General features: G+C 41.1%; 3 protein-coding genes across 3 annotated transcripts in view; 1 reads left to right on the top strand and 2 right to left on the bottom strand.

The window, feature by feature from the left end:
• Nucleotides 1-260: 260 nt before the first annotated feature.
• rbm15b (RNA binding motif protein 15B) lies at nucleotides 261-4077 on the bottom strand. The gene has a single exon (XM_062047477.1). The coding sequence runs from the start codon at nucleotides 3797-3799 to the stop codon at nucleotides 1466-1468; it is 2334 nt and encodes a 777-aa protein (XP_061903461.1). The 5' UTR covers nucleotides 3800-4077; the 3' UTR covers nucleotides 261-1465.
• A 900-nt stretch (nucleotides 4078-4977) lies between these two features.
• manf (mesencephalic astrocyte-derived neurotrophic factor) lies at nucleotides 4978-8638 on the bottom strand. Its single transcript, XM_062047464.1, has 5 exons — nucleotides 8396-8638; nucleotides 5829-5956; nucleotides 5612-5753; nucleotides 5311-5530; nucleotides 4978-5280 (listed from the first exon to the last, which is right to left on the bottom strand). Exons 1-4 carry the CDS (start codon nucleotides 8481-8483, stop codon nucleotides 5346-5348), a joined length of 543 nt encoding a protein of 180 aa, XP_061903448.1. The 5' UTR covers nucleotides 8484-8638; the 3' UTR covers nucleotides 4978-5280; nucleotides 5311-5345.
• Nucleotides 8639-15572: 6934 nt separating this feature from the next.
• The window catches only part of oser1 (oxidative stress responsive serine-rich 1), a 10425-nt gene continuing 997 nt past the window's right edge, over nucleotides 15573-25000 (top strand). The window contains exons 1-3 of the mRNA XM_062047452.1: nucleotides 15573-15912; nucleotides 16635-16744; nucleotides 24973-25000. The exon at nucleotides 24973-25000 is cut by the window's right edge and continues 83 nt beyond it. Coding sequence (XP_061903436.1) covers nucleotides 16668-16744; nucleotides 24973-25000 — 105 coding nt within the window. The 5' untranslated portion in view covers nucleotides 15573-15912; nucleotides 16635-16667. The remainder of the gene's footprint in view (nucleotides 15913-16634; nucleotides 16745-24972) is intronic.

The following is a 25000-nucleotide window of genomic DNA, read 5'->3' as shown; positions in this document are numbered from 1 at the left end:
TAGTGGACCAGCAGCCTATACAATCATGTGTGCTTCAGGGACTGTGTCCCTTGCAGATGTGTTGTCTATGTTGTGGGAACCAGAATATTGGTAGCAGAAAGAAATAACCCCTTTTGTGTGAGTGGGTGTGGATGAGTGTGCATGGGGGAGGTTGTTTGGGTTGATGCACTGATTGAAAGTGTATCTTGTGTTTTTTCTATGTAGATTTAATTTAAAAAATTTTAAAATATTTTTTTTTAGAACAGGCCCGCGGGCTACTCATCTGGTCCTTACGGGCGACCGCGTTGGTGACCCCTGGCCTAGAGGGACCTCCTCCACTTCGACTGTCCTTAACACGTATTGGACATGGTCCAATGGCGCCCTCTGCTGGTCAAAGTTAATTAAACGTCATTTAAGAAATTGTATGACAGCGTGACGTAAAATCCGGCATTGTCAAGAACTTGTGGTCTGCTAATTTGACAAATTAGAGGCTAAAATGACAAACTTCTATAGACAATTCTCACATGGGGGTTTATGAATTTGATAATGTGACACACCAACTTATCTTAGGAGACAATAAAAGGTGCGCCTCTTGCTGCCGGGCCTAATGGACAGACATTGAAATCCATCCACTTCATCGAGGGACCTAAATGCCAAACCTGCTTATTTTTGAAAAATATGACGACAGTTATACGGAGTTTGGTTTTATTGAGAACAATGAAGGAAGACTAAAGTGTGTTTTGTCTTCTTCACCTGCCTGCAATTCAAATCCATGAAGCCAAGGCCGAATTAACATCTTCACAATATTTTCTTTCCTGACAGTGAATTCAATAAAATGCAGTGAGTTATAACATAATCATTATGTTTAAGTTGACCCAATTAGATCCACTTTAAAACAAAAGTTGGTCTATTTGAACGATTCCCGTCTTGTTACAGTACTCTGCCAGTTTAAAAATTAAGATGAAAGTAAATTTATCTTTTTTTAAATGTTCATTCCTGAAAGGGGTCCATGGTTTGAGAACCTTGTAGATGATATCACGATGTTAAAAAAACACTATATTCTAGAGGACCAAAACATCATAATGTTTACTGCTATATGTGCTATGTTTATCTTTAGCATATGGACTAGCACGGCTAATGCTATAATGTGCGGTGCAATAGCGCCACCTGCAGTAAAAAGTGAAACCACTGATGGCAGGGTAAGAGTAAACAGTTCTTTACAGGACAATTGTTAAAAACAAACACATCAAAACACAATTAAGCCAATTAAAAAGGTTACCATGGAAACAGCACAATAGTTTCATCTCAGGTGTGACATGACATTTCTACATCCTGTTGGGGAATAAAATGTTTTAGTGTTAAAAAAAAAATGACATCAAACAAGTCACAAATGTACTCATTGTTCATTAGTACGCCAGCTGTGACATGGCGATGTAGCGCGTCACACTGGTGGAGGAACACAAGTCACTTCATGTTTCTAACTGGGTCAATTAGTGTCGTTAACGATGACCACCACCATGTGTTCTTCGTCTAGACGTGTCGCCGCCCTCTTGGCCGCCTGCAGGAATTGCACAGAGAAGTCTCCTGGTGGGAAGGCGTATAGCATGGCGCCCGGGCCTCCCTCCTTGGCGGGAGGCAGGCTGACCACGCCAGCTGCCTCCTTGTTGCGCAGATAGGCCACCAGGTGGCGCAGGAGGCGCACCTGCAGTCCCGCCTCGGGTACGGAGGCTTGGCGGTCCACAGGTCCTTGGAGAGCGAGCAGGACGGCGTACCCGTCGGGCCGGCCCAGTTTGACGCGGCGTGACACCTCGTCCAGACGGCTCTGGTCCATGCGGAGGCGCTGGGCGATCTTTAGCTGCTCTCGGTTGTGCCGCATGACGCCGGAGAAGAAGGATGCTCCGCCCTCCAGCAGGAAGAGCTCGGTGGGGAAGCTGCTGTTCTTCAGAGCGAAGAAGCCGCGCCACGACTTGGACAACGTCGCCCGGGAAAACTCGGACAGCGAGCCGGGACACGAGGAGGGTGTGTTGGCTGGGAGGGGCGGAGACGAGGCGTTGGGGGTGCGATGGTTGTCCAGCTGCTCGCCTGAAGATCGTTTGCTGTGGTGGCGAGTGGGCGGGGACTCTGCTTCTTTGAGGGCTGTGCGACTTGCGCCCACGCCACCCTCAGGCGAGTGGTCTCGTGGTTCTGTAGTGGAGTCGGGGGCTCGGACCCGTGCTCGGTCAGGGCTAGCATCAGGCGACACGCGAAGTCTTCCCCTCCCCTTCTCGCGCTCAGTCGATAGACTGCGGCTCCGCCTCCGGCCTCTCTTCTCCTCACGTTCCTTCAGCCAGCGTTCTCGGCTTCGGCTGCGGCTCCGTCCCCCCCCTCTGGTGCTTCTCCCCAAAGCCTCGACTGCGGCCACTCTCCTGTCGAGGCTGCGTGGGGGGCTGGCGACAAAGTCTCTCTCCAGCAGGGTGCGTTCTCGCTCCCTCTGTGAGGGAAGGGTGTGGGAGGGCGGGGACAGTCTGGCTCCGCCTCTCAGCTCACGTTCCAAACTGCGATGGCGACTATACGCCTCCCCGAGGAGGTCGTAGGGAGGCAGGAGCTGGACGGGTTGTTGGAAGCCGGGAGTGAACGGGCGGGCGGGGCTTTCCTCCACTTTGGCGAAGTCTACCCGCAAGCGGCGCTCGGGTCCGCCAAGAGGAAAGCCCCTCATCTGTGTGCAAGCCGCCTGGGCCGCGTCCAAGCTTTCGTACTGTATGTATGCAAAACTGTCACCCTTTACGTAGTCTATGTTTCTGATGCTCCCAAAGCGGTCAAATTCTCGCGCTAGGGCGGCCAGCGGGTTAGCAGGGCCAAGGCCGCCCACCCAAAGGCGCGTGGTGGGGTTGGCCTTGCCATAACCGATCTTGATGGGATTTCCGCCAATCAGCCGGCCCTGCATGGCCACCTTGGCCCGGTGGGCCATATCCAAATTCTGGAACTTGACAAAAGCGTAGGCTCCGCCCTGGCCACGCGCGGGACGCTTGATGACTACGTCCTCAATGACGCCGTACTTGTCAAAGCCTCGCCTCAGTTCGACCTCAGTAACGCCGCCGTCCAGGTTCCCGATGAAGAGGTTGCTGGTGGCCCTCTGGTCATCCTCCGGCTTCAAGTCCTCTAGCAGCGGCGCTGGCGGAAAACCATAAGGCCGTCCCCTCTCGTCCAGCATGCCATAGTAGTCGAGGAGCCTTTCACGACTAAGACTCTCCAGGGCTAAGTGGCGGGCTCGGAGCTCGCGGAGGGTGAGCATTGGTCCGGGCGGGGATACCGACCTCTGCCGGTACGCCAAGTAAGTGACGTCAGGGGGTGTCACGCTCCGCCTCCTGACGTAGACTGGTTCGATTTTAAGCTGCCTCTCGGCCAGCACCAATCTGGACGACTTGGCGTGCCGGGCCTCCTTGGCATCCTCTGGGTGACGGAAGTTGACATAAGCAATGCGGCCCAGTTCGGGTGTGTGCGACAGTTTGACGCTGACGTCACCAAACTTTTTAAACTCGTGAAAGAGTGCGTCCTCGACGTCCTCATCCGGGACCTGCTGGCCCAGGTTGCTGATAAGCAGCGTCTTGTAGTCCCGCGCCGGCGGCGTTCGGCCCAGCAGGCTGACGTCGTGTCGCGGATGAAGCGTCTTGTCGCGCTCCCTGCTCCGGCTGCGCCGTCGATGTCCGCGGCTATCGGCCAGCAGCAGAGCAAGCGGAGGCGGTGGGGGAAGCTCCTCTCGGCGGCTGCTCTCTCGGCCCCTCTCCCGCAGACGCTTAGCAGAGGCCCTCGACGGACTCTCCCTGGCGGCCTGCCGCTTCATGTCGGTGCGGGGATGGAGCTCCGACTTCGGCGGAGGGGGGAGGGCAGCAGCAGCAGGAATCCTCGCTGGGCAGCGACGTTCGGCAAAGTAAGCCCGAACCAGGTTACGAGAAACGGGTTCACTAAAGCGACACGTCCGGCCCGAAGCGACGACGCTTGTTCAAACATGGAAAAAAGAGCCGAAAGCAGCTCGAAAACATGTCAGCGTCGGAGGAGCTACACTGAGGACGCCATCTTGGACAATAGGAATGTGCGAGTTCTCCTTGGAGGCGGAGTCATTGACGACGTCGTGACGTCATGACGCAAGGATACAAATGTTTTAGCGACTTTTCAGCAGAGAAAGCACTTCTGCAAGATAATTTCAACTTCCTGATTATATATATATATATATATATATATATATATATATATATATATCAATATATATCAAATATTTATAATAACCAAATGATTTGGAAGCACTTACATATTTAACAACACTGAATATTTTTATTTCACATATGAACATCATCAGAAATGTAGCAGAGCTTGTAAACGCGTTCCAAATATGTCAGAGAATGCAGGAAGTTGAGCAATGTTCATCTGTGAAACAAACTTGATCAAATAACATAAATATCAAAAACATGTAAACACATTTTCAGATAGAATTCCCCAGTTTCCCAAATAAGAATTAGAATGACAGTGTAAGTGAGGTCAACAAGCTCGGGAACAAATATGCTGCTTTTTAGGAAATTGGAACGGAGACATTTCCGACCTGTGACTAGGAAAAGTGCATTAGAAGTAGGAATGGCACTAAAAGTTGGGTTCCTAAACATTAACTATGTTGTACATGTTTACATTTGAGTCATGCTGGATGCCATCAGTGACTACAAGCCATTGTGTATATAAATTGGTCTGAATATATCACTATAACCTCTGAAAGCTAGATTTTAGCTTATCGACTTGAATGCAACTCAAATTCTCAAGAAAACACTTATTGAGGTGGTCAGCCATGTTTGTTCATCCCATCAATCCGAAAGTTAATGTCAATGACACGGCACGTTCCAACTTGATTGCCCACTAGTGAGTACTTGTAGAAATACCTCGTCACATGTATTAGAACACTGTAGTTCTATGCTATTACTAGACACTAGAAGTGTTATAAAAGACTTACTTGACGCTAAAATAAGATGGCTAAAGTGATGTCATCGCTTTAATGTCTGAGGTGGTGTTTGAATACATTTAAACAAACTTAAAAAAAACAAAGGTTTTAATGCACATGTAAGTTACAGAATCATGGCAGATGGGCGCCAAACAGCCTGAAGGAGGGGCTGGAGCCACATCTACAGCTGACATGTGGACAGTGAACATGATTTACTGTACATGGTCATGAAGACTGGGTAAGACACACCTGGTCCATGGTCCAATAGGAATAAAGGTGGACTTCCCTCTTCTGAAAGACCACCTTAGACTAGTGTGTGTGTGTGTGTGTGTGTGTGTGTGTGTGTGTGTGTGTGTGTGTGTGTGTGTGTGAGAGAGAATGAGAACAGTACACAGTCAATGTGACTTTACAGGTCAGTCCGAGTCCTGGCGGCGGCAGGGGCGTACTTGGGCATCAGCTCGGTGATCTTGCGGATGAAGTCAGACTTTTCGACGCAGCCTTTGCACGACTCACCCCACTCTTCCAGAATCTTCTTCAGATCTTTCACCCTTTGCTTCTTCAGGTCCACCGAGCTCAGGTCCAGCTGCTTGTCTGGAAGTACAGCAGGTACACACACAATGACATGACATGGAAACACAAGGCAGCGAAACGGGGGCAGGAACTGGAACACACCGTATCGGAGTTCACAAATTTGACTGTCCTTCTTCTTAAGTTTCTCGCAGATTTTGACAACAGGGACGTGGTGGCTGAGCGGCTTGGACACTTCATTGACTATCTTGGTGGCGGCATCGCTGGTTGCCCCAATGTAGTAACACTGTGTACCCACAAACACCACAGATTAGAAGACACTCTTTTCCAGGGGAGATCCGATCGCTGTGATAGTACTTACAAAACGATTTTCTTTGCCTTTGGCATCACTGCAGCTCTTCAGAAGTGCCTTCTCAATGTCGGCACTATTTAAGTTCACTTTTAACTCCTGAAGAGACTGGTAGAACTTTCCAAGAAACGTCACACACACTGAAAAAGAAAATAACATGAAAAATATTGTATTCCTTCTCAAGACATTCTGTCCAAGGTGACACTGAGCTGGAGCTTATCCCAGCTGACTTTGTCCAGCTTGCACTGACTGTGTGGATATATGTAAACAAACACGCTTTCATACCTATGGGACCGTTTAGAAGCGAACATTCATGTGTTTGGGCCTGTGTGAAAGGAAGGACCACTCCACAGCTAAATGACACGTGATAAACATCAGTGTTTTTCAACCTTTTTTGAGCCAAGGCACATTTTTTGCGTTGAAAAAATCCGGAGGCACACCACCAGCAGAAATCATTCAAAAACTAAACTCAGTTGACAGTAAAAAGTCGTTGTCGCAATTGTTGGATGTGACTTTAAACCATACCCAACCATGCATCAATATAGCTCTTGTCTCAAAGTAGGTGTACTGTCAATACCTGTCACATCATGCTGTGACTTTTTTTGAGTCTGTGTCTTGCGTTCCTATTTTAGTGGCTCTTTCTCTTTTTGTGGTATTTTCTTGTAGCAGTTTCATGTCTTCCTTTGAACGATATTAAGTAACAAGGTATTCCAAAATAAATCAACTCAAGTTATGGAAAAAAATGCCAACATGGCGCTGCCATATTTATTATTGAAGTCACAAAGTGCTTTTTTTTTTAACATGCCTCAAAACAGCAGCTTAAATAGCTGGGGAGTGGGGTGTAGCGTCTCGGAAGAGTTAGTGCTACAAGGGGTTCTGGGTATTTGTTCTGTTGTGTTTATGTTGTGTTACGGTGCGGATGTTCTCCCAAAATGTGTTTGTCATTCTTGTTTGGTGTGGGTTCACAGTGTGGCGCATATTTGTAAAAGTGTTAAAGTTGTTTATACAGACACCCTCAGTGTGACCTGTGTGGCTGTTGACCAAGTATGCATAGCATTCACTTGTGTGTGTGAAAAGCCGTAGGTATTATGTGATTGGGCCGGCACGCAAAGGCAGTACCTTTAAGGTTTATTGGCGCTCTGTACTTCTCCCTATGTCCGTGTACCACTCCGTACAGCGGCGTTTTAAAAAGTCATACATTTTACTTTTTTAAACCGATACCGATAATTTCCGATATTACATTTTAAAGCATTTATCTGTTACGGCAAGGCCAAACCCACCCCGCGCCTTTGGGTGGGCGGTCTTGGCCCTGCTAACCCGCTGGCCGCCCTAGCGCGAGAATTTGACCGCTTGGAGCATCAGAAACATCGACTACGTGAAGGGTGACAATTTTGCATACATACAGTACGAAAGCTTGGACGCGGCCCAGGCAGCTTGCACACAGATGAGGGGCTTTCCTCTTGGCGACATCTCTATTTTTAACCCAAATAGGTGAAATTAGATAATCTCTCACGGCACACTAGTGTGCCGAAGCACAGTGGTTGAAAAACACTGATATACATGATCATATTTGAGGAATCATTCCATTTATTACACATGACTTCTCCGTCTAACTACAAAGACACTATGAAACAAACATCAGTTACAAGGTTCTAGCCCAGGGGTCTGCAACCTGCGGCTCTAGAGCCACTTGCGGCTCTTTAGCACCGCCCTAGTGGCTCCCTGGAGCTTTTTCAAAAATGTATTAAAATAAAAAAAGATGGGGGGAAAATATATTTTTGTTTTAATATGGTTTCTGTAGGAGGACAAACATGACACAAACCTCCCTAATTGTTAGAAATCCCACTGTTTGTATTAAACATGATTATCTGATGAGAGTATTTGGTGAGCACCGTTTTGTCCTACTAATTTTGGCTGTCCATGAACTCACCGTACTTTGTTTACATGTATAACTTTCTTCAACGATGCTACAGAAAGACATATTTATGCCACTCATTCTTTGTCTCATTTTGTCCACCAAACTTTTTATGCTGTGCGCGAATGCACAAAGGTGAACTTTGTTGATGTTATTGACTTGTTTGGAGTGCTAATCAGGCATATTTGGCAAGCTAATCGATGCTAACGTGCTATTTAGGCTAGCTGAATGTACATATTGCATCATTATGCCTCGTTTGTAGGTATATTTCAGCTCATTTAATTTCCTTAACTTAACTTAAACTATAATTTTGATAGTAGCCTAATATAGCTCATAAAAACACTTATATCATGCGTTGACTTCATTATATCACTTATAGAAGGCTTTAATTTTTTTGCGGCGCCAGACAGATTTGTTTTGGATTTTTGGTCCAATATGGCTCTTCCAACATTTTGGACCCCTGTTCTAGCCCATGAAAACACACGTTATTCAATCACTAAACCAGAACTTCATCAATGGAAACTCCTTTAGTTACCATTCAACCAATGATGATTGTGTTTATGTGAATTAAAAAGCACAACGACGTTTACGTTTGAAGTTATTCAATTGAATGCTGATGTGTTTAAAGTTGCCGAGGCTAGTCGCTGCTAGCAGTCAAACTTACCTTCACATTCTCCTTCTTTCAGCGACTCACTTCTCCCTAGCACCACCGCGAGCAGGAGAGCGGCCGACAAACCGCTTTGACGAAACATTTCCGTCTCTTTTCCCTCGGGTAAAAGAGCTTACAACTTACCTTGTTCGGCCAATTCTACCTCTGCCTAATATATTTGAGCTTAGCCTAGCCTAGCCTACCAACAGTCCAGGCAACTGAGCAACGAGAGCGAGAGACGCCGGTCAGAACAGCTGAACTTCCTGGTTCACGTGACTTCAAACCCGGTATCTCATTGGTTGAAAGGATTGACACTCACGGCCGCCTCCCACGCACTATGCGCTGATTGGGTGAAAACAAAACGTCTGGGAACAACGTCCAGTTGGCGCGCTGTGATTGGTCCAACACTTTGAGACGTGAAATGACATCAGCGGGATCGTGACGCTTTCGTTCGGGTTAAAGAATGTAAATGAACCTAAATATATAACAACGTAAAGTGTGGTCAAAAGTTTACATACACTTGTAAAGAACATAATGTCATGGCTGTCTTGAGTTTCCAGTAATTTCTACAACTCTTATTTTTTTGTGATAGAATGATCGGAGCACATACTTGTTGGTCACAAAAAACATTCATGAAGTTTGGTTATTTTATGAATTTACTATGGTTCTACTGAAAATGTGACCAAATCTGCTGGGTCAAAAGTACACATACAGCAATGTTAATATTTGGTTTATGTCCCTTGGCAAGTTTCACTGCAATAAGGCGCTTTTGTTACTGCTCGCTGTACATATCCTACCAAGTCAGACCTACATTGTTTCAATGTCCATTTTTCAGATGATATAATTGTTGATGACTGAAGTGCTGATATCAACCAAACCTAACCCCCCACCCCAACCCCCTCCACATCCCACTCCCCGGATTGTAAATAATGTAAATAATTCCATGTATATACTCTGATGATTAACTTGTGTGATGACTGTATTATGCTGATAGTATATATTTGTACCATGAATTGATTAATGTGGACCCCGACTTAAACAAGTTCAAAAACTTATTCGCGTATTACCATTTAGTGGTCAATTGTACGGAATATGTACTGTACTGTGCAATCTACTAATAAAAGTCTCAATCAATCAATCCACAAGCTTCTGGCAAACTTCTGGTTGAATTTTGGACCACTCCTCTTGACAAAATTGGTGCAGTTCAGCTAAATTTGTTGGTTTTCTGACATGGACTTGTTTCTTCAGCATTGTCCACACATTTAAGTCAGGACTTTGGGAAGGCCATTCTAAAACCTTAATTCTAGCCTGATTTAGCCATTCCTTTACCACTTTTGACAAGTGTTTGGGGTCATTGTCCTGTTGGAACACCCAACTGCGCCCAAGACCCAACCTCCGGGCAGATGATTTTAGGTTGTCCTGAAGAATTTGGAGATAATCCTCCTTTTTCAGTGTTCCATTTACTCTCTGTAAAGCACCAGTTCCATTGGCAGCAAAACAGGCCCAGAGCATAATACTACCACCACCATGCTTGACGGTAGGGATGGTGTTCCTGGGAATAAAGGCCTCACCTTTTCTTCTTCAAACATATTGCTGGGTATTGTGGCCAAACAGCTCAATTTTTGTTTTATCTGACCACAGAACTTTCCTCCAGAAGGTTTTATCTTTGTCCATGTGATGTCAGCACGGTGGACAGGGGTTAGTGTATGTACCTCACAATACGAAGGTCCTGAGTTCAATCCCGGGCTCGGGATCTTTCTGTGTGGAGTTTGCATGTTCTTCCCGTGACTGCGTGGGTCCATCCGGGTACTCCGGCTTCACCCCCCCTCCAAAAACATGCACCATGGATAGGTTGATTGGCAACACTAAATGGGCCCTAGCGTGTGAATGTGAGTGTGAATGTTGCCTCTCTATCTGTGTTGGCCCTGCGATGAGGTGGAGACTTGTCCAGGGTGTACCCTGCCTTCCGCCCGTATGCAGCTGAGATAGGCTCTCCAGCACCCCCCGTAACCCAGAAAGGGACAAGCGGTAGAAAATGGATGGATGGATGGATGGGGTATCAGGCTTGTTTGCAGGCATCGATGATCAGGGCTCTCCAGACTTCTCTGTCGTCTGCCCTATGTATGAGTTCTATATTGTTGATATTTCCGATAACATTTCTTAGGCTGTTGATATATATTGTTTGTTGTCGACCTGGAAATTTCTTTCCTACTGGTTTTCCTGTTAACATCAGTTTTTCTAAGCTGTCTTTTCTAATGATATGTACGAGGAATTTCAGCTGCCTATTTCGAATCGTTGCATATGGAGATCTTCTTGTTTTAGCCTTTGCCAATACCTCTTCATTACTTTTCTTTTCAGTCCATGATATGCAGAGTATTTTTCTGAAGAACCACATTTCAGTTTCCTCAAATTTTCTCAGTTGTTGATAGTTTAAAGTCCAGCATTCACAGCCGTAAAGTAGGACAGACCATACATACGTTTTGAGGACTCTGAGTTTGGTGTTGAAGTGTATTTCTGGTCTTGTCATCCTCGTCCGGACCGAAGGGCGACACAGCAGTGTGGCTGAATCAAAAGAGACGTCGGAGACGCTTTACTGAACCAAAAGTTGCTTCATTACAAGCGAGCGTCGTTTACACAGGACTGCAGTTCCTGGGAGGAGGTCAGGTCAAATATGGAGAACACCTTCCTGGAGAGGCCAAACCATCAGTTTATATATTCCTTCTTTGTCTGTCTGGGTGTGTGCTAAGTTTAAACAGCACCACCTAAGCATAAAAGGAGATGTTTGTATGTAAGTGTCTGGAAAACAACTGCTTTAAGTCATAACTTAAAGGTTGGCGTTTGAACTAGACAGGTAGTCTCCTCTCAAGGATAGGGCGATCACTTTTGCATTCCAAAGTCCCAATTAGGGCCTCCTTCCTACGTGAAGTGATCCAATTCACCTGCGAATATCAAACTAAGGGGCCTTATGTTATCATGTGTTCAAACTGAAATACCACTGTTTACTCAATCTTGAAGGTTTGCTTTCTCCAAGATGAATATGAACATTCACCATATGTAGAACATAAAATGAGTTAATTAATACACTTCAGTGTCAATTCAGATGTTTCTATTTTTAAATATGAGACTAATTTTGTTGAAGCTGTCTTTTGACACGGCAATCCTTTTGTTTATCTCTTTTTCACACCTACCATCAGATGTTACTGTGACACCCAGGTATTTGAATTTATTCACTTGTTTTATTTTCTTGTTGCTGCATGTGAGGTTACATGCAAGTGGATATATATACAGTATATATATATATATATATATATATATATATATATATATATATATATATATATATATATATATATATATATATATATATATATATATATATATATATATATATATATATTAGGGGTGTAACGGTACGTGTATTTGTATTGAACCGTTTCGGTAGGGGGGGTTCCGGTTCGGTTCGGAGGTGTACCGAACGTGTTTCCACACGAACATATGAAGTAGCCGCCTAAGCTAAAGTCTTAACAAGCTGCTCTGCTTTCTGCCTCTGTCTCCTACACAGCACCCAGCATTGTCCCACCCACACAACCATATGATTGGTTACAACCACAGCGGTAACAGCCAATCAGCAGTGCGTATTCAGAGCGGTAACAGCCAATCAGCAGTGCGTAATCAGAGCGCATGGAGTCAGTGCTTCTGCGGTGGGGTTAGCAGATAGGTGTTTAGCAGGTGAGCATCAGGCAGCGGACTCTCCCCAAATTAAAATAAACACCTCCCAGTCAACTACTAGTAACATCACTATGAGCTTGTTGACGTTCTAGAAACAAACTGTAGCTCAGCTCGCTTGCAGTCCTGGCTTGAGGTGAAGGCTAATTAGCTTTTAGCGTAACGTTAGCTCATTTTGCGGTGTGTGTGTGTGTGTGTAATGTAACTGCATCATTAAGCCTACATGAACTCCGTGGTGTTCAGGGATGAATAGTCTCCCCTATTGCTATTGTACTACTTTTTCCAGCTATAGTTAAATTTAATACATTACAATTAATCATTAGCAATGTAGCAGCCTAGTTTTGAATGGCAGGGTCCCTGCTATCACATGTTGATACAAATATAAAAACATTTACATAATAAAAATCAACTACAGGCTTCCCAAATGCTGTAATAAACTGAGCATGATGAGTTGACTTGAAACTGTTTAATGTTGCACTTTTTATATGTAGAAGAAAAGTTTTGTCATTCTATTTAATCTAAGCAACAACTTGAGGCAGTTTAATGTTGATTAATGTGGGCAGAATTATTATAGTGTTCCCAATGTTAAAAGGATAAAGCCATTGTTTACAAATTTGGTAAATAAATAACCAAAAAATTTATATTTTGTTGTTTTCTTACTGTACCGAAAATGAACCGAACCGTGACCTCTAAACCGGGGTACGTACCGAACCGAAATTTTTGTGTACCGTTACACCCCTAATATATATATATATATATATATATATATATATGTATATATATATATATATATATATATATATATATATATATATATATATATATATATATATATATATATATATATATATATATATATATATATATAGTAGCACACATAGTAGCCCACAGTAAAGCAAACGGACTGGCTTTAAACCTCAACAAAACCGAAAGCATGACAGTTTCCAAGAAACCACATCCACCTGCATGTAACAGAAAATAAAACAAGTATTGTTATATAAAACAAGCATAGTTGTATATGTACACTACCGTTCAAAAGTTTGGGGTCACATTGAAATGTCCTTATTTTTGAAGGAAAAGCACTGTACTTTTCAATGAAGATAACTTTAAACTAGTCTTAACTTTAAAGAAATACACTCTATACATTACTAATGTGGTAAATGACTATTCTAGCTGCAAATGTCTGGTTTTTGGTGCAATATCTACATAGGTGTATAGAGGCCCATTTCCAGCAACTATCACTCCACTGTTCTAATGGTACAATGTGTTTGCTCATTGGCTCAGAAGGCTAATTGATGATTAGAAAACCCTTGTGCAATCATGTTCACACATCTGAAAACAGTTTAGCTCGTTGTATTTGCTTTTTTAATGTGTATTTTACTTCTGTTTTAAATTTTATTTTTGAATCTGTCCTTTGCCTTTATTTCTTTGTGGTGTACAGCCCTTTGTTTTTCAACTGTGGTTGTTTTTAAAGGGCTTTATAAATAAAGTTGGTATGGTATGGTATGGTATGGTTACAGAAGCTACAAAACTGACCTTCCTTTGAGCAGATTGAGTTTCTGGAGCATCACATTTGTGGGGTCAATTAAACGCTCAAAATGGCCAGAAAAAGAGAACTTTAATCTGAAACTCAACAGTCTATTCTTGTTCTTAGAAATGAAGGCTATTCCACAAAATTGTTTGGGTGACCCCAAACTTTTGAACGGTAGTGTATATACAACTATATATATATATATGTGTATATATATATATATGGTCCTGATGGCTTCATCTGGCCAGGATTTTCAGCTCTCGCTGGATCGGTTCGCAGCTGAGTGTGAAGCGACTGGGATGAGAATCAGCACCTCTAAGTCCGAATCCATGGTTCTCGCCCGGAAAAGGGTGGAGTGCCATCTCCGGGTTGCGGAGGAGACCCTGCCCCAAGTGGAGGAGTTCAAGTACCTCAGAGTCTTGTTCACGAGTGAGGGAAGAGTGGATCGTGAGATCGACAGGCGGATCGGTGCGGCGTCTTCAGTAATGCGGACGCTGTATCGATCCGTTGTGGTGAAGAAGGAGCTGAGCCGGAAGGCAAAGCTCTCAATTTACCGGTCGATCTACGTTCCCATCCTCACCTATGGTCATGAGCTTTGGGTTATGACCGAAAGGACAAGATCACGGGTACAAGCGGCCGAAATGAGTTTCCTCCGCCGGGTGGCGGGGCTCTCCCTTAGAGATAGGGTGAGAAACTCTGCCATCCGGGGGGAACTCAAAGTAAAGCCGCAGCTCCTCCACATCGAGAGGAGCCAGATGAGGTGGTTCAGGCATCTGGTCAGGATGCCACCCGAACGCCTCCCTAGGGAGGTGTTTAGGGCACGTCCGACCGGTAGGAGGCCACGGGGAAGACCCAGGACACGTTGGGAAGACTATGTCTCCCGGCTGGCCTTGGAACGCCTCGGGATCCCCCGGGAGGAGCTGGACGAAGTGGCTGGGGAGAGGGAAGTCTGGGCTTCCCTACTTAAGCTGCTGCCCCCGCGACCCGACCTCGGATAAACGGAAGAAGATGGATGGATGGATGGATGGACATATATATATATATATATATATATATATATATATATATATATATATATATATATATATATATATATATATATATATATATATATGTATATATATATATATATATATATATATATAGTAGCACACATAGTAGCCCACAGTAAAGCAAACGGACTGGTTCTAAACCTCAACAAAACCGAAAGCATGACAGTTTCCAAGAAACCACATCCACCTGCATGTAATCTCACATGCAGCAACAAGAAAATAAAACAAGTGAATATATATATATATATATATATATATATATATAATATATATATATATATATATATATATATATATATATATATATATATATATATATATATATATATATATTTATATATATATATATATATATATATATATATATATATATATGCTCCAGCGCCCCCCGCAACCCCAAAGGGAATAAGCGGTAGAAAATGGATGGATGGATATATACATATATATATATATATATATAGATATATATATCTATCTATATATCTATATATATATATATATATATATATATATATATATATATATATATATATATATATATATATATATATATATATATATATATATATATATATATATATCTATAGATATATATATATATATATATATATATATATATATATATATATATATATATATATATATATATATAGATATAGATGTATATATCTATATATATATATATATATATATATATATATATATATATATATATATATAGATATATAAATACAGATATAATATATAAATACAGATATAATATAAACAATACAGATTATTGAAAAGATATCATAAAAAATGTTTAATGTTTTGACAATAAAACTAGAACATGTAGATAGCACTGTTCCATTGAGCCACTGAAATGTGATCGCTTGTGGGTGGTGGTGACGTCAGCGCCCCCCCACTCCTTGTTTTTCTGGTGACGTCAGCGATGGTGTGCAGAGTCACTGCGTCTGCTGTAGTTGTAAACAAGGAAAGATCTAGAAGCTGACTAGCTGCTTCTCCTAGTCGCTGCTCACTTCCCATATTGCTCACTTGTGACCCCAGCAGGAGTAAAAGTCACGAAGCTCGTCGTGTTTTCAAGCTGCCCGGAGCTGAGTCTCGTCAGTTAGCGTTGCGAAGCTAGCATCGTCAGTTAGCATTGTGAGCTAGTTGCTGGGGCGGGCAAGGCCGCCTCTATGCGTGGGGTTTATTTTGTCAGTGTGGTCTGGACTTTGTGAACGGTAAGTTTTTTGTTGTCCTGTGTTTTAAAGTTTCCTGTTGCGACTCGAAAGGCTACTCGCTAGCCAGCTAACATTAGCCAAGATGGTGGGAGTGCTTATGAAACATGTTTGTCAAAAATGTCTTGCCGCCTTGTGAATATGACACACACAGTTGTGCCTCACACTTTTATCTTCAGTATGAATTTTCACAAATATTTTTGTTGTCTGGGTCCCACGTCAAGTTACGGGCAAATACTTTTGACGTCAGGTTTTCATACACTATTGAAAAGTGCAGTAAGTAGGAGCACTTTGCTGACAGACGTCACACAAATCTGACGCATGTCAAACAATAATTTCGTGTTCAGGTAATGTTTGCTTACACGTTACATATTTTCTGTTGTTATACAGTTGTTTGGTGTATATTGACGCATACTCACACATTTTCAATAAATTGACTTGAACGTACCCTGCCCGAGTGCAGCTGGGAAAGACTCCCGCGACCCCGAGATGGAAATTGGATAGATGGATATCTCTAATGCTTAACAACAGGCCTCTTGAAGTGGTCAGCCATGTTGTTTGTTGTTTACTTTCAACAACAAACAAAGGCCCAATATTCCAGAGTGGAATACATTCTCTTTCCCAGCAGTATGGAAGACAACATTATATTACATAACATTCAAGTGTGCCTTCAAGTTGACTTGTAGTATCACATGTGTGAGCTTACATTCTGTTTATTGGTTCAGCTGGGTGGCTGGTCAGAGTTGACTCCGCCCACCATGGCGGCAGGCGGGACGGACCGCGAGGAGGAAACGTTGCAGACGGCGTTCAAGAAGCTGCGAGTGGACGCTGAGAGGTAAGCGCTTAACTCATCACTTAAGGGGTCATATTATGATTTTTTTTCTACTTTTAAAACACTTCCGTGGTCTACATAACTTGTAATAGTGGGTCATTAGTCAAAATATTGCATATATTATGTTTTACAGACCGTTTTCAAGCAGCTTTCCGAGTGTTTCTTCAGAACGTGCCATTTTGTGGGCAGTCTTATTTACGGGGCTTCACTTTGACAGCGTCTTCTCCCCGCCCACTTTGTTGTAGTTTTTCAGCGCTTCCATAGCGGGTTACTGACAGATATGAGTTCGAACTAGAGATGTCCGATAATGGCTTTTTTGCCGATATCCGATATTCCGATATTGTCCAACTCTTAATTACCGATACCGATATTAACCGTGTTGTGTTTATGTTGTGTTACGGTGCGGATGTTCTCCCGAAATGTGTTTGTCATTCTTGTTTGGTGTGGGTTCACAGTGTGGCGCATATTTGTAACAGTGTTAAAGTTGTTTATACGGTCACCCTCAGTCTGACCTGTATGGCTGTTGACCAAGTATGCATTGCATCCACTTGTGAGTGTGAAAAGCCGTAGATATCATGTAACTGGGCCAGCACGCAAAGGAAGTGCCTTTAAGGTTAATTGGCGCTCTGTACTTTCCCCTACGTCCGTGTACACAGCGGCGTTTTAAAATGTCATGAATTTTACTTTTTGAAACCGATACCGATAATTTTGAAACCGATACCGATAATTTCCAATATTTCATTTTAAAGCATTTATCGGCCGATAATATCGGACATCCCTAGTTCGAACTATACACTACTTTTGTTTTAGAAATGGCAACAGCGCTGGATGCATGTCCATGCACGACACAGTCTGGCCCACAACAAGACGATAGCGAAAATTGAGCTTAGTGACTATAGCGTCGGACTGGTCGTACTACAACGGCGGAAGTGCGCAAGGCACTCTGAGTACATTTATACCATATATGGCAATATCTGCTGATGTTACATGTGGCACGATGCACAGAAGGAGAAAATTCCAAACTTATGCAGATCCCAAATACACAACAGCAGGTACAAAATAGGTATGAAAAGTTGGTTTTGCATAATAAGGCCCCTTTCAGCTAGTTCACACTTCAGGTCAATTCCGATATTTTTTTTGCCCATTTGTGACCTTTATCGACTTTTTTCATGTCAGTGTGAACAGTACAGTTGCGATTTATTTTTTTCAAATTTGACCCAGGCCTCTTTTGCATGTGGATATAAATCGGACTGCGATCTGAATAATCAAGTCGCACTCAACCGACCTCAAAAAGCGAGAAACGTCATTGTTCTTAGACGGTTTTGAAAATAAATGGTAAACGATGAGCAGAAAACATGCAAAAATATGTCTTAGAACTCACATTTATGTCCAACCTCTGTATATGACCTACAAACTGCTATAACCAAAATCATCTTGCTTCTTAATCTCCTATGTCAAGTTATTTTGTTGGGAATATGGTGCACAAAATCCTTGAAATTTCCACAAATGCGCTCGGACTGAGACCGACAAGAATTGCAGCCATGTTTACTTCTATAAACACACAATGACGCAATCGGGTTACTTCAGGTACCTATTCCGTTAGAAATCCCAATTTATTTTATAATTTCAACGACTTTGATCATATACTAAATCTGAATTAGGCATCATACTAGAGCTGGGATTTTTTAAAATCATAATTAATTTTTTCATATAGTCTATTCTCAATTAATATCAGATAGGCCCTGGGTGAGATTTTATCACTAAATTCAAGTTTTTTGTTGCAGGCAATTTGATGAATAAAAAAAAAAGTTTTTCATTTCATGCTCCGGCATATTTCGTTGCCTCCATGAGCTTCCGTAGCCCTCACCCCCACACCCTTACTTTTTTTTTTACTGCGAACGAGAGCAAGATGTTCGTTTCAAAGAAAAGAAAAGTGTTGCCAATGCTTTAGATTTGCGACAACAGGTGTGGAACAAGTGACTGCGTGCTGCAAAGTTGTTTTTTTAAAGGCAGCAGCTCAACAAACTTATTCGAGCATCTGAAACAGCATCGAGCCGAGTGGGGAAAACTGCAACTCTTGACCGCAACAACTCCACCTAAGAAGCAGCCTACTGTGGCGAAATCATTTACACTTGGTACTATGTACGGTATGGAGAACAATGCACAGAGCAAACACTAAAGCAGTCGCTCTGCATAGCCAAACCTGACAGCTCATACGTGCGTGTGCTGTTGCAAAACTGTTGTGGAATTATAACACATTTAACCATCAATATAGTGATATATTACATGTCCAATGAAGTGTACTTTATCGCTCTAACATCAGTACACACTAACAAGGAGCCCAGGATACTTCAGGGAAAAGCCTGCGTTTATCCACTTACTTAAACTATATAGCCAGCTCAATGTTTTACCTAAAAATGTATTTGCAGACAACGTACCATAATACATTTTTATTTACACTAGTGCAGTGAATTATATTTATTTAGCGCTTTTCTCTAGAGATTAATTTTTATTTTATTTTTTTCATTTTTTTAAAAATTTCATTTATTTATTATTTTATATATTCAAAGCGCTTTACATTTTGAAACCCATTATCTACATCTTTAAGATACAATTAAACCGGTGTGGTTGGCACCGGGAGCAGGTGGGTATAAAGTGTCTTGCCCAAGGAGGCAACGACAGTGACTCGGTTGGCAGAATTGGGAATCGAACCTGGAACCCTCAAGTTGCTGGCACGGCCTTTCTACCAACAGAGCCACGCCGCCCTAGACACAGACAGTAGTATTTTATCCAAAACAGACGTTTTAAATTTGTAATTTATTGAGATGATTGATTGTATTACTATTTTATGAGATTGATATGTATTACTATTTAATGCTTGGTTGGTATTGGTATCTTTTTTGATTTATTGGAGTTTATTTATTTGCTATAATACTACTTTTTTTTTTTACAACAGTATTTTTTTCAAGACCAAAGTTTAAAGTTTGCGCTTCATTAGTCTCAATGTTGGAGATTATTATTTATTTGCATGCAATGTGCTATGCTACATTTTTGTTTACAGACGTATTCTAATACAGTTTCTAAAATTATTGCATTAAAATACAATTTGTATCTGTAAATAACATTATACAAATTAGAATTTTGCTAGAAATGTGCCCAGAGTAATATGCAGGGTATGTAGTGTCATTTCAAACTACTAGTGTTTGGTCAAATAAAATCAAAACTTGTTTTTAGATCACCTCTGTCATTTGTATTCATTGATTTCTTTAAAAAGTAGGAAAAAAACTGGAAAAATCCTAAATCAAATTTTTGGTGAAAAAAATGGGAGTTTTATTTTTAGCACATATCAAGGCCTAATATACTGTATATATTTTATTATTAAAGTTGCCCTATCATGCAAAAACAACTTTTCTTACCTATTGGTCGGTACCTGCTGTTGTTGTGCATTTGGGATCTGCATAAGCCACGAAAAATGGAAATAAAACGTGGAGGGATTGCGGAAATATTTATAAAACAATCTTGCCTCCCCATCTACTTCCTCCAGTCAGTCAGTTTGGAATGTGCACAATTGGTGACGTCACCAATTTGGAACATGGTCAGCGGATTATCCATATGTGGTATAAATGTACCCAAACTGCCTTGTGCACGTCCACCATTTTTAGTTTTTGTGCGCACATTTATATTTTAGATGACAAAATGGCCAAGATACGACTCCAAGAATGAGTTCTTGCATCTTACAGTTCCGCCTCTCAAAACGAGCTGTTTTGAAAGGGAGAAATAAAGTGGCCTGAAAATAGGTCTGTAAAACAAAATCTATGCAGATTTTTCCCTGAAGAAGATGTTATGCAGATTACAAGATGGTGTTTTATATGTACAAAAATAAATCATAATATGACCCCTTTTTAAAGTTGGATTGTCTCGGGCCGGATTATAAAGAATACCGTGCATACCTTCTGTTTACTACTGCAGTATCTTGTAACAGACATTTTCACCATGTTTTTGCTAGGTAATATATGCTAATATTACTAACAGCTGCCAACTGTCGTTTGGTTCATATCTATGATAGAAATGCAACAGTACAGGTAACCCACGCTATGATCCGTACCTTAGTTTTAGCCACGGTTTTGCTTCTTTTTCGGTATGTTTTGCTGGGGTAAAGAGAACAACTTTTGTTATTGTGCTTGTCATCATAAACTGCATTCTGCAGTAAACAAAGTATCAGCGGCGTACTGAATGCTGTAAGACTTGTATTTCAAGTTAACATTTACTAAACAACACTTTTAAATGATAAATTATTTGTATTCTTTGATTACTTGTATACATCAGTGCTTCTCACCAGTGGATTCGGAAAAAGGCAAAAACTGACCCAGATTGTAGAGTTTATTTAAAACTCAAATACTGTAGCTTATATTTAATCAAGTACATTAAAGTGCAGTTTGAATTTGAGGTACTGTAAAATAACATGTACCAACACATAAATCACGTTTAAAGATAATTTCAGGAACAAAATGTTTTTTCTCCACAAACTCAAAAATAATGTGAACAAAACGTGTCATATCAGAGGAGTTGAGTCAGCACAAACACCAACAAAAAGTCAAATTAAAAAATAAATATGGCTTATTTTCTGATTCAATTAGTAAGTTTGTGTATTCTCCCCGTCGAGAACAATACAGTAGTTCAGTCACAAAGACATTCTGTGAGTTCCTGCGAGTACACATTGAGGGCAGGATTACTGGTGAGCTGAAGCAGATTGTGAGACTGAATTTGCTGCTCCTTCTAAATCAGGCATGGGCAATTATTTTTACTCGGGGGCCACATTGATCAGTAAAAGTGCATCTGTGGGCCGGTGTGTGTGTGTGTGGTATGTATGTAAAATAAACAGTATACACACACACATACTGTATACATGATAACAGCAGGATATTTATGTGTAACAGAGTAGCGACTGGCTGATAATTGTGCGACAATATTCACCGGTCTTATTCTTTTATTTTAGATTTTTAACATGACACTGAGTTTGTCTGTGTCTAATGTTTTTGACACAATATTTTAGATGTAAAACGTGTCAAGCATTCTGCTGAATGTGTTCTTTGTTTTTTAAGGAACCCTTTTAAAAAAGCTCAATACACAATACAAACACTCACAATATAATTGATTGAATGATGAAAATATGACAGACCACCTCAAAAAACAGAGTTGAATTTTACAGCCTTTTCGTTGAATAAGAGAATGACCATGAAAATAAATAATGTGGGGTTTTTAATATAAACTATGAACGATAAAATACTGATTAGGAACATATGAACGTCTCTCGTCTTTACTTCCTAGACGACCGTCTCGAGACCGATCTTTTACAATAAAGCTAATTGCAACAAATATGCAACAAACACAGTGAAATATGAACGCAAAAGACAAGAATCTCCATAGATTCATATAATAATAATGCATATAATATCACTTTTCTGCAGAACATAACTTTGTTGTTGAAATCTGCTTCCGTGTCCCTCCCTGAAACCAAAGTTCCTGGAAGACCTGGGAAGTGTTCATGGATTTAGGGCTCAGCTGTGTGAGCCTCGTTAAGGGCTGGGCAGTATGGCAAAAAAAAAAAAATCTTTATTTTTTCATATTATCCGAAATAACAAAGCAGATGTAAGGAAATATTGCACGTTTGTTCCCACAGTAAAATAAATAAATAAAATAACACGGTGAACTATTTTGCAGTGTGCAGGGACACGACCCATAATGAACAAATTGCCCCGTCGGAGATAATGAAGACGTTTTAATTGTAAACATGACCATTTTCAAATTATGACGCTACTACTACTACTACATTAACTTCAATATTATTGAATTTAATGCTACATATACAGTTTCCTTTGGCGTATTGTCAAGTTACGTTCCTGTCTTGTTCTTTTTTACTCCAGTATTTTGCATGTTTTGTTAGTGTTTTTTTTTCTAGTTTTTCCCCTATAGTTTCCCTAGGTGGAGACCCACACCAGTCGCCACATGACACTATCCAACAAAGCTGGATTTTAGTTTTAATTGTCTGTTGTGTTCTCACCAGTGTTGGGCAAATTACTTAGAAAAATTAATTATTTATACCGGTAGTTAATACAGGGGATTTAAAGTGCTTTGATGGCTGTTTCGCTCCTTGTCCACAAACAGGCTGTACAGGATTACATGATTATCACTTCCTCAGTGTTTCCCACACATTCATTTATTTGTGGCGGCCCGCCACGAAAGAATTACGTCCGCCACAAATAGATTTTTTGTTGTAGTTTTTCTTGTCCTGTCCAGCTTCTCAGGCAAATCATATAGTGGATGTAGATGCCCATATAGGCTGTTCAGATTTACTTTACAAAAGAGAAGTGCAGGATAATTCTCTTGTTGCCTTATTTGTATTTGACCACTACTGTTTTCTGTTTATTTGTTCCTGACTGTGGCAGGACACCTCTGCCTCTGTTTCACTTCATGTTGCTGGTTAATAATATGGTTGTAGTAGTAGGCTAAAGTTAAATTATTTAGTATGCACTAATTAAAGGGGCAGAGCTTTAAGAGACATTTTAGCTTTTATATTTTATAAGATATATTTTTTGTAAGAACCACAATTAATAAATATATTTCAGTGAATAACTTATTGTTCAAATCTGTATATAAATATGTACATAAAGTGTTGTAATTATATTGTAAAATGGATGGATGGATGGATGGACGTTAAAAACAAAACTGTTATTAATTAGTAAGTATACATTTTTTGAGCCTTTTTAGAGAAAATCATATCAGTGTAGTAAATTATGCAAATTATTCAGTGATGTCATGGTGACCACGCCCATAGCCACGCCCCCACCGCCACAGGTATTCTTGGCAGTTTATGGGAAACACTGCTTCCTTGAATTGTTGCTAATCATTCCCTTGTTGTAGTTAAAAGTTGTTTGTAAGTTAGTAACGCTGGTATTATGTAACGGCATTTATTGGTTGGCTTTTAGTACTTCTCTTGTGTTGATGCGAGTCGATCATGAGGCATACTGCCAACTTGTACAGAAATGCCTTTTTTGTATACACTCAAAGTATTGTAACACAGCACCAGCTCCAATAACACTTCATCTCTCTCGAGTTACTATTGTTTAATAGCAACAAAAAAATCTAACAAGCCAAATCATGGCAAGTTAAGTCTCATGGTTTCTCACCAAAAAACATTGGCCCTAGAATTGAGGGGCTGATGCAGAACTTTGAAAGACTCATAGCGGTGCATAAACTAGCTGGTTGCAGACCCCTGAGTCTTACACAAACAGTGCTAAGATTGATCTTTTACCCATCTTTCAAAAGTCAATTGTTATAGGCAGTGTTGGGTTAGTTACTGAAAACCAGTAACTAGTTACAGTTACTAGTTACTTTATTTCAAAAGTAACTCAGTTACTTACACCAAAAAGTAATGCGTTACTGTGAAAGGTAACTATTTAGTTACTTGTACTTTTTTTTTTTTTTTTTAAGGCCCCCTTTAATGCCCTTTAGGCTTTCATTTCAGTACTGTTATTGCACTAGAGAATAATACAATGTGTTGATCAACTTGACATGCATTTGCATCACTGAACTCTGCTAAGCAATGTGGTCTACATACAACACACAAAGACAAAGATATGCTTCAAAGGGCCAATTTGTTTCAGGCCAGAACAAATTGACAAAACTATTTTAAATAGCTGCAACATAACATACATAAGTAACAAACCGCATAATAACAACATAGCTGTAAACCAAGGAAGGCACACACTACATACACAAAGCCTAACCAGATGTTTTTTTTCTGAAATAAAATCATGTCTGAAGCCCAGATAAATAAAACACACTCAGATCTTCTCAGATCTTCTCACTTTGTAGCCGATACTGCGTAGTAACGCATCATGTAGTTACGGTAACTGAGTTACTGAATATAAAAAACGCGTTAGATTACTATTTACCGCCGAAAGTAACGGCGTTTCAGTAACGCGTTAGTCCCAACACTGGTTATAGGGCATGATATCCAAAGTGTGGGCCGGTGGCCATTTGTAGCTCATATCGACCTGTTCAAGCAAGTAAGGGTTCCGGTTATTTGTGAAAATGAGAACAAAATGAGATTAAAAACGTGAATAAAATGTTTTTGTCTTAGAAGAAAAAAAAAGAAGACAATGTTAGCGTGGAGCTGGATATCTTTTATGAGTGTGACAGTGTCCTTTGTCCGGTTGTCGTCTCCACAGTGCGCTCGGCGCGGCGAGCGTTCCTGAA

The sequence above is a fragment of the Entelurus aequoreus genome, linkage group LG01, assembly GCF_033978785.1.
Source record: "Entelurus aequoreus isolate RoL-2023_Sb linkage group LG01, RoL_Eaeq_v1.1, whole genome shotgun sequence".
Classification (NCBI taxonomy): Eukaryota; Metazoa; Chordata; class Actinopteri; order Syngnathiformes; family Syngnathidae; genus Entelurus; species Entelurus aequoreus.
Note: the sequence above shows the minus strand (reverse complement) of the source record. Positions and strands in the feature narration are given on the sequence as shown.